The following is a 14,940-nucleotide window of genomic DNA, read 5'->3' as shown; positions in this document are numbered from 1 at the left end:
TATTGGCACCCTTCCCTCTCACGGTTCTAGCAGCTGGTATTCAGAAGCACAATGTCTCCAGCTATGGAGGCGGAGCTTACCTTCCATGCACCTGTCTCATTCTTTTTTAAAGGTTGTATTTTTAATATTTCCCCCCCAAAGAGATGCATTGCACGGAAAATTGCATAACCAAGGAACATTACAGCTACTATATAAATAAAAGTGTATTTCCAACAGGGTTGGGGAAGTCTGTTTTTGCTAGTCATGTGGAAGTGTGCAAAGCAATACAAAGTCCTCGAACTGCTTCCATGATGGCTGGAACTCGGTCACTCCTGTAAGATTTTGTCAGCCGTTACCCAGAGTCTTTCAAGCCTATTTCTGCAAAGTTAAACCACTGAGCCTAGGACTTGCCGATCAGAAGGTCGGTGGTTTGAATCCCCGTGACAGGGTGAGCTCCCGTTGCTCGGTCCCTGCTCCTGCCAACCTGGCAGTTCGAAAGCACGAAGTGCAAGTAGATAAATAGGTACCGCTCCGGCGGGAAGGTAAATGGCGTTTCTGTGCGCTGCTCTGGTTCGCCAGAAGCGGCTTAGTCATGCTGGCCACATAACCCGGAAGCTGTACGCCAGCTCCCTTGGCCAATAAAGCGAGATGAGCGCCCCAACTCCAGAGTCAGTCACGACTGGACCTAATGGTCAGGGGTCCCTTTACCTTTAAGGGACATTGGTCATGGAACTTTGGAGTGTCAGGCATAGCCCTACTGGCTTTAGCCCAAACGTAGCAGAGTTTTCCTGCACAGCGAGGAAGCTAGTTGCGGCAGTAATGACTAGTCAGCTAGACTCAGGATAACTATTTACAGGATTTATTAAAAGGAAAAATAAAACCAGCAGAGTTTCTGCATACAAATAAAAGCAAAATAAACCCTCTCTTTTTCTCTCTCAAAACCATACACAGCACTTCTAACTCCTAACACACCTCACATCAAACTGTGCTAGCAATCCCTAGATAACAGAGTTGAGTGCTGCTCGTTAACCAATCAGAGTGAGTAGTTTCTAGGTCAAGCAGACCTGGGCTTTCTGCCAAGAGTAAATTGACTCCAGCTTGAGTTAATTGGAGAAGCTAGAATCTGCAAGTTTCCCACGAGAACCAATTAATAGAAACTGAACACCCCCTCACAGATTCTGCTGAACAATTAACATCAAATACACCTATGTAGGAGATCATTTTTCCAGCAAACCTAAACCCTTGCACATTTGCTTGTTCTTTATCTTTGCCAATGGTTTAGTTAACACATCTGCTACATTTTCTTCACTTGACACATAAGTACAGGTGATTACATTGTCTTGTACACAGCAACGTACATTTTGGTATTTTACAGAGATATGTTTGGAACGCGATTTGAAACCCTCTGTTTTACTTAAGGTTATACAAGCTTGATTATCAATGTAAACTTGTACCGGTTCTCCACAATTTACATTTAAATCTGCCAACAAATGCTTGAAATAAATCACCTCGTTGCACAATTCACTCAATGCGGCGTACTCTGATTCCGTTGATGACACACTTACAACGTCTTGCTTGCGCGACCGCCAGCTGATTAAAGCTCCACCGACCATTATAACTAGTCCTGTGACAGATTTTCTATCTGGCAAATTTCCCCAGTCACTATCGCAGTAGCAACTCAACATTTCATCCTCTGAAGAATTTAATTGTAACATATAGCCAATTGTCTGCTTGAGATACCTCAGAACTTGTTTTACCCCTTTCCAGGCATTTAGTGTGGGTTTTGAGACCAATCTACTTAATATGCCTACTGCATAGCTAATATCAGGTCTGGACCACTGTGCTATATACAATAAACTTCCAATTACAGAGTGATATACATCAGGGTGTTCAAATTCAGGACTCTCATCTATGTGAAGTGTTTTTATGAAACCTGGATCCATAGGCACCGCTGCCCCTTTGCAATCCTGCATCCTGTATGTAGTCAGTAGTTGTTTAACTTTGTTCTGCTGACTAATTAGGCAGCTGCCATCTTGGGCCCAGCACACTTCCAACCCTAGATATGTCCTAACCGGGCCTAAGTCCTTCACTTTGAACTTACTGGACAATTGCTTGGCAAACCTTTTAGTTTGTTTATCTGTTTTGCAGGCATACAATACATCATCTACATAAATCAGACAAAACTCTTGATCACTGCCTGTACCACGTACATAAACACAATTGTCAGCTGTACTCTGCTTGAAACCAAATGACACTAAGGCCTCATGGAAACATTTGTTCCAAGATCTTGCAGCCTGTTTGAGACCGTATAGAGCTTTGTTTAATTTCAACACTCTATTGGAACCTGTCTCATAACCAGGCGGTTCGGCTAGATACAGGTCTTCTGATATTGGTGCATGTAAATATGCAGTCTGAATATCAAAATGGTTTAACAGGAGTTTTCTCTTTGCTCCAAGCGTTAGAATCAGCCTTACACTGTCCCCCTTAGCAGTAGGGGAAAAAGTCTCGTCATAATCTTTTCCAGGCCTCTGAGAATATCCTTGAGCCACTAAACGAGCTTTGTATTTGTACTCTCCTGTCACCAGAGGTTTAAGTTTGTACACCCACCTGCAGCCTACAATCTTTGCCCCCTCAGGCGCTGCTACTGGTGTAAAAACCTTGTGCTCATTCAGAGAGGACATCTCTTCCTCCATTGCCTGTTTCCAGCGCTCTGCCTCCTCTTTTGGTAACTTTAACACCTCCTGAAAACTCTTGGGTTCTGCACTTACACTAAACACATTTGCAGTATCTGGGGAAAAACGCACCGGAGGCACTCCTTTGTTTTGTCTTTTAGATCTTCTGGGAGAAAATTTTTCTTCTGGCCCACTTTCCTCCTCAGAACTACGACCTCTCTTTTGTTGCTTAGCAACTGGTCTTCCACTTTCTTGAGAGCTCTTATCTGAACTTTCCTCCCCCTCAGACTCTGATTCTCTGTGTCTACCTTCAGAGTCATGAAGCTCCTGGGAAGGTTCAAACCAAACCTCAGTATTGGCATGTAGTCTCTCCCAGCCACTATGTTCACAAAAACTGGCATTCCTGGAGATCACAATGCCATTCGTCCCTTCAGCAAAGCGGAAACCTTTTCCCAGCTCCTGGTAACCCACAAACACTAACTGTTTGGTCTTAGGATCTCCCTTCTTCCTCATTTGTTTCGGAATTAATACCCAGGCTTTTGATCCAAACACATGCAAATGGTCAATTTTAGGTTTTTTCTGAAACAATTTAAAGTACGGGGTTGTACCTATTGTTTGATGAAAGAGCCTATTTTGGAGATAACACGCGGTGAGCATGCTCTCCCCCCAATAAGACATGGGCAAATCAGCATCATCAAGCATGGCAAACATCATATCCTGTAAAGATCTGTTTTTTCGCTCTGCAACGCCATTCTCCTCTGGGGAAAAAACGTTCGTTTTTCTATGCCCAATGCCACGCTTTTGTAACCAATCTCTAAAAGCATTTGACATAAATTCGCCACCTCTGTCCGTCTGAATCCTTCTGAGTTTAACAGACAGAAATCTTTCCACAGATGCCACCCAGCCTTTAAACTTAGTGAACACGTCACCCTTATTCTTCATGGGAAAAACCCAAGAATAACGCGTGGCGTCATCCACAATTGTTAGTGAAAAGCGCGATCCACCCCTGCTTACAGCAAATGGACCAATTACGTCCATGTGAACCAGCTGTAGCGGTGACTCACTAACTCTGTCACTTCTGGGGTAAGAGACTCTGTGGGTTTTAACCTTTTTACACACATTACAATCAAGGTACTTGTTACAACTCTTTAAATTACCCCCATCAGCCAATTCAGACATTTTTAGTACACTTTTCCAGCAAGCATGCCCCATTTTCCTATGCAATAAGTGCACACAGTTGTCATGTATAGCTTTGTTATTCACTGCAGGCTGAGATTTACTGACTACTGCTGCAACTTGAGATCCTGCTTTAAGCCAAAACAAGCCTCCCTCTGACTTAGCAGTGCCTAAAATCTCACCAGCCTTCTTAATAATGCAACTGTCTCCTTCAAAATACACTTTAAACCCAGCTTTTAGCAAACAATCTACAGACATCAGATTGCTCCTTAATGAAGGCACACAAAGTACATTTTGCAGGCATTCACGAAGACAAGGAACAAAAACTGCACCCCCCGAAATCACTTCGGAAGTACTTCCGTCTGCTAGAGCCACCTGGCTGCGCTGTGCTGAGTTCTTGGAAACAAACAATTCATCTGAATTCACGATGTGGCGAGACGCTCCCGAATCGACCACCCAGACCGCTTGTTTCTCATCAGCAATCTTGACCTCGCCGGTCACCAGCTGAGCCGACTGTTTTTGTTTGAAGAATTTCCTTTTACGCTGCTGCTGCTGCTGCTGATCTCGTCTCTGCTCTTGCACCGGCAACTGAGACTTGACCAACTCCGGACATTGTCGTTTTAGATGCGCTGAAGACCCACATCGGAAACAACGCCTAACAGCAAACGCTGACTCCTCACCGGTACGCTGCTTTTGCTTCACCTCTGGCACGGCATGAGAACTCCTTCCAAACCGCCCACCTGTAGAAGCCTCTGCAGCCAACAACCTTTCTTGCCTCTTCTGCCATTCTTCAATCAAACGCCCAGTAACGTAACTGACTGATAAATCATGCTCCTGTATGCCTTCTAGAGACAAAACTAAATTATCCCAGCTTTCCGGGAGAGAACTCAAAATAATAGCCACCTTCTCCTGCTGGTCTAACGCACAGTCTCTTTCCTGTAGCGCAGAAAACTTTAACTGTAAACTGTGTAGGTGTTCCTGCATTGTAACCCCAGGCTGTAACATTGCCTTATACAATGCCTTGCGAATGAACAGCTTGGAAACCGCTGTCTCACGCACATGGAGTTCTTTAAGTGCTTGCCACACACCTCTAGCTGTCTTGATTCCCCTCACATACGGCAACTGGGAATCTTCCAGCCCCAAGACAATTGTGGCCCTTGCTCTTTGGTCTTTATCGAGGTCTTCATCATCAGGCTTCGTAGGAAACTTACTCACCACTTGCCAGAGACGATCCCTCTGCAGCACTGCCTGCATGCGTTCCGACCACAGCAAGTAATTGGAGTCATTCAGACGCTCAAAAGCCATCTGAACTGGTTGTGAGGTCATCTTGAGAGCGATGTCCCTGGAACCCGGAACCAGCTACTCACGACCACCGAGAGAGAAAACAGGAACCACAGCACCCAGCACTCACACGCTGCAGCTGTTGTCCTTGTGTCCACTGCGTCACCAGCTCACCACGGTCAGGAACCAGCCAGAGAACAACAACTTCTGGAACTACTGGAACCAACGCCGTTGATGCTGACACCACCGCAACTCAGGCTGGCAGCACAATGCCCATAACCTCATGGAACTTTGGAGTGTCAGGCATAGCCCTACTGGCTTTAGCCCAAACGTAGCAGAGTTTTCCTGCACAGCGAGGAAGCTAGTTGCGGCAGTAATGACTAGTCAGCTAGACTCAGGATAACTATTTACAGGATTTATTAAAAGGAAAAATAAAACCAGCAGAGTTTCTGCATACAAATAAAAGCAAAATAAACCCTCTCTTTTTCTCTCTCAAAACCATACACAGCACTTCTAACTCCTAACACACCTCACATCAAACTGTGCTAGCAATCCCTAGATAACAGAGTTGAGTGCTGCTCGTTAACCAATCAGAGTGAGTAGTTTCTAGGTCAAGCAGACCTGGGCTTTCTGCCAAGAGTAAATTGACTCCAGCTTGAGTTAATTGGAGAAGCTAGAATCTGCAAGTTTCCCACGAGAACCAATTAATAGAAACTGAACACCCCCTCACAGATTCTGCTGAACAATTAACATCAAATACACCTATGTAGGAGATCATTTTTCCAGCAAACCTAAACCCTTGCACATTTGCTTGTTCTTTATCTTTGCCAATGGTTTAGTTAACACATCTGCTACATTTTCTTCACTTGACACATAAGTACAGGTGATTACATTGTCTTGTACACAGCAACGTACATTTTGGTATTTTACAGAGATATGTTTGGAACGCGATTTGAAACCCTCTGTTTTACTTAAGGTTATACAAGCTTGATTATCAATGTAAACTTGTACCGGTTCTCCACAATTTACATTTAAATCTGCCAACAAATGCTTGAAATAAATCACCTCGTTGCACAATTCACTCAATGCGGCGTACTCTGATTCCGTTGATGACACACTTACAACGTCTTGCTTGCGCGACCGCCAGCTGATTAAAGCTCCACCGACCATTATAACTAGTCCTGTGACAGATTTTCTATCTGGCAAATTTCCCCAGTCACTATCGCAGTAGCAACTCAACATTTCATCCTCTGAAGAATTTAATTGTAACATATAGCCAATTGTCTGCTTGAGATACCTCAGAACTTGTTTTACCCCTTTCCAGGCATTTAGTGTGGGTTTTGAGACCAATCTACTTAATATGCCTACTGCATAGCTAATATCAGGTCTGGACCACTGTGCTATATACAATAAACTTCCAATTACAGAGTGATATACATCAGGGTGTTCAAATTCAGGACTCTCATCTATGTGAAGTGTTTTTATGAAACCTGGATCCATAGGCACCGCTGCCCCTTTGCAATCCTGCATCCTGTATGTAGTCAGTAGTTGTTTAACTTTGTTCTGCTGACTAATTAGGCAGCTGCCATCTTGGGCCCAGCACACTTCCAACCCTAGATATGTCCTAACCGGGCCTAAGTCCTTCACTTTGAACTTACTGGACAATTGCTTGGCAAACCTTTTAGTTTGTTTATCTGTTTTGCAGGCATACAATACATCATCTACATAAATCAGACAAAACTCTTGATCACTGCCTGTACCACGTACATAAACACAATTGTCAGCTGTACTCTGCTTGAAACCAAATGACACTAAGGCCTCATGGAAACATTTGTTCCAAGATCTTGCAGCCTGTTTGAGACCGTATAGAGCTTTGTTTAATTTCAACACTCTATTGGAACCTGTCTCATAACCAGGCGGTTCGGCTAGATACAGGTCTTCTGATATTGGTGCATGTAAATATGCAGTCTGAATATCAAAATGGTTTAACAGGAGTTTTCTCTTTGCTCCAAGCGTTAGAATCAGCCTTACACTGTCCCCCTTAGCAGTAGGGGAAAAAGTCTCGTCATAATCTTTTCCAGGCCTCTGAGAATATCCTTGAGCCACTAAACGAGCTTTGTATTTGTACTCTCCTGTCACCAGAGGTTTAAGTTTGTACACCCACCTGCAGCCTACAATCTTTGCCCCCTCAGGCGCTGCTACTGGTGTAAAAACCTTGTGCTCATTCAGAGAGGACATCTCTTCCTCCATTGCCTGTTTCCAGCGCTCTGCCTCCTCTTTTGGTAACTTTAACACCTCCTGAAAACTCTTGGGTTCTGCACTTACACTAAACACATTTGCAGTATCTGGGGAAAAACGCACCGGAGGCACTCCTTTGTTTTGTCTTTTAGATCTTCTGGGAGAAAATTTTTCTTCTGGCCCACTTTCCTCCTCAGAACTACGACCTCTCTTTTGTTGCTTAGCAACTGGTCTTCCACTTTCTTGAGAGCTCTTATCTGAACTTTCCTCCCCCTCAGACTCTGATTCTCTGTGTCTACCTTCAGAGTCATGAAGCTCCTGGGAAGGTTCAAACCAAACCTCAGTATTGGCATGTAGTCTCTCCCAGCCACTATGTTCACAAAAACTGGCATTCCTGGAGATCACAATGCCATTCGTCCCTTCAGCAAAGCGGAAACCTTTTCCCAGCTCCTGGTAACCCACAAACACTAACTGTTTGGTCTTAGGATCTCCCTTCTTCCTCATTTGTTTCGGAATTAATACCCAGGCTTTTGATCCAAACACATGCAAATGGTCAATTTTAGGTTTTTTCTGAAACAATTTAAAGTACGGGGTTGTACCTATTGTTTGATGAAAGAGCCTATTTTGGAGATAACACGCGGTGAGCATGCTCTCCCCCCAATAAGACATGGGCAAATCAGCATCATCAAGCATGGCAAACATCATATCCTGTAAAGATCTGTTTTTTCGCTCTGCAACGCCATTCTCCTCTGGGGAAAAAACGTTCGTTTTTCTATGCCCAATGCCACGCTTTTGTAACCAATCTCTAAAAGCATTTGACATAAATTCGCCACCTCTGTCCGTCTGAATCCTTCTGAGTTTAACAGACAGAAATCTTTCCACAGATGCCACCCAGCCTTTAAACTTAGTGAACACGTCACCCTTATTCTTCATGGGAAAAACCCAAGAATAACGCGTGGCGTCATCCACAATTGTTAGTGAAAAGCGCGATCCACCCCTGCTTACAGCAAATGGACCAATTACGTCCATGTGAACCAGCTGTAGCGGTGACTCACTAACTCTGTCACTTCTGGGGTAAGAGACTCTGTGGGTTTTAACCTTTTTACACACATTACAATCAAGGTACTTGTTACAACTCTTTAAATTACCCCCATCAGCCAATTCAGACATTTTTAGTACACTTTTCCAGCAAGCATGCCCCATTTTCCTATGCAATAAGTGCACACAGTTGTCATGTATAGCTTTGTTATTCACTGCAGGCTGAGATTTACTGACTACTGCTGCAACTTGAGATCCTGCTTTAAGCCAAAACAAGCCTCCCTCTGACTTAGCAGTGCCTAAAATCTCACCAGCCTTCTTAATAATGCAACTGTCTCCTTCAAAATACACTTTAAACCCAGCTTTTAGCAAACAATCTACAGACATCAGATTGCTCCTTAATGAAGGCACACAAAGTACATTTTGCAGGCATTCACGAAGACAAGGAACAAAAACTGCACCCCCCGAAATCACTTCGGAAGTACTTCCGTCTGCTAGAGCCACCTGGCTGCGCTGTGCTGAGTTCTTGGAAACAAACAATTCATCTGAATTCACGATGTGGCGAGACGCTCCCGAATCGACCACCCAGACCGCTTGTTTCTCATCAGCAATCTTGACCTCGCCGGTCACCAGCTGAGCCGACTGTTTTTGTTTGAAGAATTTCCTTTTACGCTGCTGCTGCTGCTGCTGATCTCGTCTCTGCTCTTGCACCGGCAACTGAGACTTGACCAACTCCGGACATTGTCGTTTTAGATGCGCTGAAGACCCACATCGGAAACAACGCCTAACAGCAAACGCTGACTCCTCACCGGTACGCTGCTTTTGCTTCACCTCTGGCACAGCATGAGAACTCCTTCCAAACCGCCCACCTGTAGAAGCCTCTGCAGCCAACAACCTTTCTTGCCTCTTCTGCCATTCTTCAATCAAACGCCCAGTAACGTAACTGACTGATAAATCATGCTCCTGTATGCCTTCTAGAGACAAAACTAAATTATCCCAGCTTTCCGGGAGAGAACTCAAAATAATAGCCACCTTCTCCTGCTGGTCTAACGCACAGTCTCTTTCCTGTAGCGCAGAAAACTTTAACTGTAAACTGTGTAGGTGTTCCTGCATTGTAACCCCAGGCTGTAACATTGCCTTATACAATGCCTTGCGAATGAACAGCTTGGAAACCGCTGTCTCACGCACATGGAGTTCTTTAAGTGCTTGCCACACACCTCTAGCTGTCTTGATTCCCCTCACATACGGCAACTGGGAATCTTCCAGCCCCAAGACAATTGTGGCCCTTGCTCTTTGGTCTTTATCGAGGTCTTCATCATCAGGCTTCGTAGGAAACTTACTCACCACTTGCCAGAGACGATCCCTCTGCAGCACTGCCTGCATGCGTTCCGACCACAGCAAGTAATTGGAGTCATTCAGACGCTCAAAAGCCATCTGAACTGGTTGTGAGGTCATCTTGAGAGCGATGTCCCTGGAACCCGGAACCAGCTACTCACGACCACCGAGAGAGAAAACAGGAACCACAGCACCCAGCACTCACACGCTGCAGCTGTTGTCCTTGTGTCCACTGCGTCACCAGCTCACCACGGTCAGGAACCAGCCAGAGAACAACAACTTCTGGAACTACTGGAACCAACGCCGTTGATGCTGACACCACCGCAACTCAGGCTGGCAGCACAATGCCCATAACCTCATGGAACTTTGGAGTGTCAGGCATAGCCCTACTGGCTTTAGCCCAAACGTAGCAGAGTTTTCCTGCACAGCGAGGAAGCTAGTTGCGGCAGTAATGACTAGTCAGCTAGACTCAGGATAACTATTTACAGGATTTATTAAAAGGAAAAATAAAACCAGCAGAGTTTCTGCATACAAATAAAAGCAAAATAAACCCTCTCTTTTTCTCTCTCAAAACCATACACAGCACTTCTAACTCCTAACACACCTCACATCAAACTGTGCTAGCAATCCCTAGATAACAGAGTTGAGTGCTGCTCGTTAACCAATCAGAGTGAGTAGTTTCTAGGTCAAGCAGACCTGGGCTTTCTGCCAAGAGTAAATTGACTCCAGCTTGAGTTAATTGGAGAAGCTAGAATCTGCAAGTTTCCCACGAGAACCAATTAATAGAAACTGAACAATTGGTTCCCTATGTTTCCTCCCAGTATGTTTCCGAGCACAATTCAAAGTGTTGGTGCTGACCTTTAAAGCCCTAAATGGCCTTGGTTCAGTATACCTGAAGTAGCGTCTCCACCCCCATTGTTCAGCCCGGACACTGAGGTCCAGCGCTGAGGGCCTTCTGGCGGTTCCCTCACTGTGAGAAGCCAAGTTACAGGGAACCAGGCAGAGGGCCTTCTCGGTAGTGGCACCCGCCCTGTGGAACGCCCTCCCACCAGATGTCAAGGAAAGAAACAACTATCTGACTTTTAGAAGACATCTAAAGGCAGCCTAGTTTAGGGAAGTTTTTAATGTCTGATGTTTTATTATATATTTAATACTTTGTTGGAAGCTGCCCAGAGTGGCTGGGGAAACCCAGCCAGATGGGCGGGAAATAAATAAATAAAATTATTATTATTACTGTCATCATAATCATCTTAGCTACACAGGTGAATTTATAACGTTATAAATGCATTATAAAAATGTGACACCAGATCCCGCTGTAGAGCGGAAATCCAAAGTCGGTGAAAATTTCAATTGGGAGCTGTATCTTTTTATAGCTTTTCTCCCCATAGTGTTTTTTATATCTGTGTAGATCCAGCCAAGGTCTAAAAGCTTGCTTCCCTCTCACCCCCACAATGAAGGCTGGCGGGGTTGAGAAAGCCGAATTCATCACCCAGTGCAAAAGATAAAGTATTTATGGAGCATTTCAGAATATAAATATTACTACCGTTTTGTGTTGCTCTTTTGGCCATCATGGTCATATTAACCACAGAAAAAATGAAATGAAATGTGCACTGTTAATATTATCTTTGCATTAAAACAGACCAAAATACTACTACTAAATATTCAACATACAAAAGATGACAAAAGAATAAAACAAAAATACTCCTTAGAGTACAAATGGTCAAGAGAGCTGATACATTTAAAGGCATCCAGATAAATGTTTAAATCAAATCATCCAATTAAATTATCGTGCTTTGCCATATTAGCCTCCATTAGTTTTTCCCTCCGCTTTTGGGCTGCCGCTGCAAATCTCATAACTCTGTCTTATCTCGAAATGGTCAAAAACAGACAACAGATACGGAATACATATGTATTGCAATGAGCCACACTTTTTGGGAACAAAATAATAAATAAAAAAAATGACTAGAACATTTCTGTGGAGGGGAAGACTCCTATTTACATAAGAACTTTTAATCCAGTGGAGGCTCTCTTTGATGCAGGGAGGAGAAGGTGCCAGTTTCTGACTATTCCCATTTTCCCCAGCAGCTCCTGCAGCTCCAGCTGTTCTGGGCAGTCCTCCAGCCCTCCGGAGCAGATTTCCGGGTTGGGGGGTTGGGATGCACAGGGGCTGCAGGTGGGAGAGGGAATCGGGCGAAAATTGCCTTTCCTTCTGATGGGAGCGTCCCATAAGGAGAGTTCCACTCAACATCCATCCAAGCCTCTGCCTTTATGTTAGCTGAGGGCCCAACTACGTGTGATGTTAATGATGCGATTAGTAATCGCGCTGTGTGTCTTTAAAAATTAAATAACTGTCTGGGGGGAGACCCACACCTGGTACCAAGATTGCAGCGTTCAGGAAGGTGAAATAGAATCTTTCCCTCTCCAGCTGCAAACTCCGTAAAATCAACCCCCCACCACTCCAGTCCTGGTGCAGCAATTACCATTAGGGGAAGGGAAATTAAAAAAAGAAGAAGAATCCCATTGGCGCCCGGTATTTAATTTTAGCAATCGTGTCGTTGACTTAACACGTGCAGTTAGAGCCTTGCTAGGTGGCGATCCAGTCTGCGCAGGGTTAGGCCTGTAGCTAAGGCAGAACGTGGCCATCCATAATGTGACAAGGAGGATTAGAACATTTTGCTTCTGGAAACTGATGGACATATGCTTGTGTCTCTTGGCTAATCTGGAGTGTTGCTTCGCACGTCTTTTAAAGAGGGTGGAATCTTGGGTTCTGCGAGCCGCTGCCAGATTATATCATTTGATTGCAGAAGGCAGGATTGTAGGGGGCATTTTGAGAAGTGTGAAGCTTGTCGCTGTCTCCCAAAGCGATCATGCGTCTTCATAGATGCGGGGCTTTCTTCTCGTACGGTGGTGGGGTTTTGTTTTGTTTTTTGTTTTTTGATAAAGCAAGGAAAAGGCTTAATTGTTTCTCAGAATGTTGATGCTTTTTATGTTTCAGGGCGATTTGAAGAAAGCGTGATTGAAGAGAGGAGACAGTGCGCAGAAGACTTGCTTCAGTTCTCTGCCAACATCCCGGCGCTCTTTAACAGCAAGCAGCTTGAAGATTTCTTTAAGGTTAAATAACTTCTGAGCCGCTCCATGCCTCGTCAGTGATGCCACTAGGCAGAATAAGCAACAGCCTCGCTCTTTAAGGCAGCTACTCTTTTGAGAGTCAGGTCAAGTCGATGTAAACAGGGTCTCCCCTAGGGAAGGAGGGAGGAGGAGGAACCCATTTTAAACGGGTTTATATGTGAGGTGGTATTTGGCCAAGATGGGCTTGGGGTAGACCCATTGAAATGAAAGAAACCTAGTAAGTTAGGTCCATTAGTTTCAGTGGGTCTACTCTTGAGTAGAACTTAAGCCACACCCACACCATCATACCACTTCAAGCAGTCATGGTTTCCCCCAAAGGATTCTGGGAACTGTAGCTTGTTAAGGGTTCTGAGCAGGGCTGTTTTTTCTAGAAAAAGAGGCACTGGAACTGTGAATGCCTCACTTGTTCTCTTATCAAGGCAGTGGTGCCCACCTGAGAGCTGCCTGATCTGAGTTCCAGTGAGTTCTGGCTGAAAAAAAGTTCTGGTTCTGAGAGTTGTTAAAACTGTTAAAACTGAAAAGGTAAAGGACCCCTGACAGTTAAGTCCAGTCACGAACAACTCTGGGGTTGCGTGCTCATCTCGCTCTATAGGCCGAGGGAGCCGACGTTTGTCCGCAGATGGTTTTTCCGAGTCACGTGGCCAGCATGACTAAGCCGCTTCTGGCGAAACCAGAGCAGCGCACAGAAACACCACTTACCTTCCCGCCGGAGTGGCACCTATTTATCTGCTTGCACTTTGACCTGCTTTCAAACTGCTAGTTTGGCAGGAGCTGGGACCGAGCAACGGGAGCTCACCCCATCGCAGGGATTCTGAGAGTTGTTAGGAGACCCTTATTTCCCTCACAGAGATGCAATTTACAGAGTGGTTTAACAGTCAATCCCTCTTCACAAGAACTCATGTGAATTATAAAAACTGGGAGGCAAACAGGGGTCTCCTAACAACTAAGTATCCTAGACAATCTGCAGTTCCCATAATTATTTTGGGGAAACCGTGTTTATTTAAAGTGGTGTTAGTGGCCAAGGGCTTATAATTCAACATATTCAGACTGACACATGCAGAGAAGAGGGAAATAATTAGAGCACCTCATTAGAAATCCTTGGAAAGTTAGATAAGGTATCAACACGAATATTTAATAGTTAAAAATGCAGCCGTTATCTTAACGATTAATATACCAACTGAAATGTAATTAGAAGGTTATAAAAATGAACCGCAAGGACTGCATAAAAAAAATTGATCAAGGAGCGCAGGAAACCACTTTGATTAAATTATATAAATTTGGAATCAATTGGAATTATTTTGACTTTAATTGGAACCTGTATAATTGGCAAAACTGTGGTAATATTGGGTCAATCTTGGAAAATCAATTAAAAAAATTATTTTAAAAAATAAATGAAGTATTAGGAAATACAGCTCTGAACCTTGGTTGGCCCGCATTTGTGAAAGCTCAAACCAGAGTTTCCCAAACCTGGGTCTCCAGCTGTTTCTGGACTACAGTTCCCATCATCCCTGACAGCTAGCTAGGGATGCCATTCATTTCCTATATATGTAGGCATGAATGGCATGTGCCTGTCTTTAAACCCTCATATACCAGATTCTGGGAACCCTTGCGTAGTTAGCATGGTCAGTAGGACGTTAAGAGGAGCTCTTCCTGGATCAGACCAAAGGCTCATCTAGTCCAGCCCCTGTTCTCAAAATGGCCGACCAGATGCCCGTGGGAAGCCTGCAAGGAGGAAGTCTGCGTGCAGCAGCACTCTCCCCTCTTGCAATGCCCAGCATCTTGGTGTCCAGAGTCATACTGCCTCCGACAGTGGAGGCTGTCATAGCTAGCCATTATGTCTAAGTAGCTACCTATGTATCCCCCATGAATTGCAAGAGGTGCTGGTGTGTTGTATATCACTCGATATATGAATAAATGGGAATATGCCCACAAAGGAGACACTTGTGTGCAGCCAGAATGCACTCATGCTTCAGAGCTGCTCTCTTTTGTGGAATAGGGCTGCAGGCAAGCAGGGTGATTTAAAGTTTAGGGAAGCTTTTAATGTTTGATGCATTACTGTATTTTAATATTGTGTTGGAAGCCGCCCAGAGTG

The 14,940-nt window shown here is 44.5% G+C and overlaps 1 protein-coding gene across 1 annotated transcript in view; it reads left to right on the top strand.

The window, feature by feature from the left end:
- The window catches only part of RPS6KC1 (ribosomal protein S6 kinase C1), a 108,674-nt gene that overhangs the window by 28,184 nt on the left and 65,550 nt on the right, over positions 1–14,940 (top strand). The window contains exon 4 of the mRNA XM_081185976.1: positions 12,715–12,830. Coding sequence (XP_081042102.1) covers positions 12,715–12,830 — 116 coding nt within the window. The remainder of the gene's footprint in view (positions 1–12,714; positions 12,831–14,940) is intronic.

Source organism: Podarcis bocagei (assembly GCF_964188305.1).
Source record: "Podarcis bocagei genome assembly, chromosome: 3".
Taxonomy (NCBI): Eukaryota; Metazoa; Chordata; class Lepidosauria; order Squamata; family Lacertidae; genus Podarcis; species Podarcis bocagei.
This window is presented reverse-complemented; position numbering and strand designations above follow the sequence as displayed.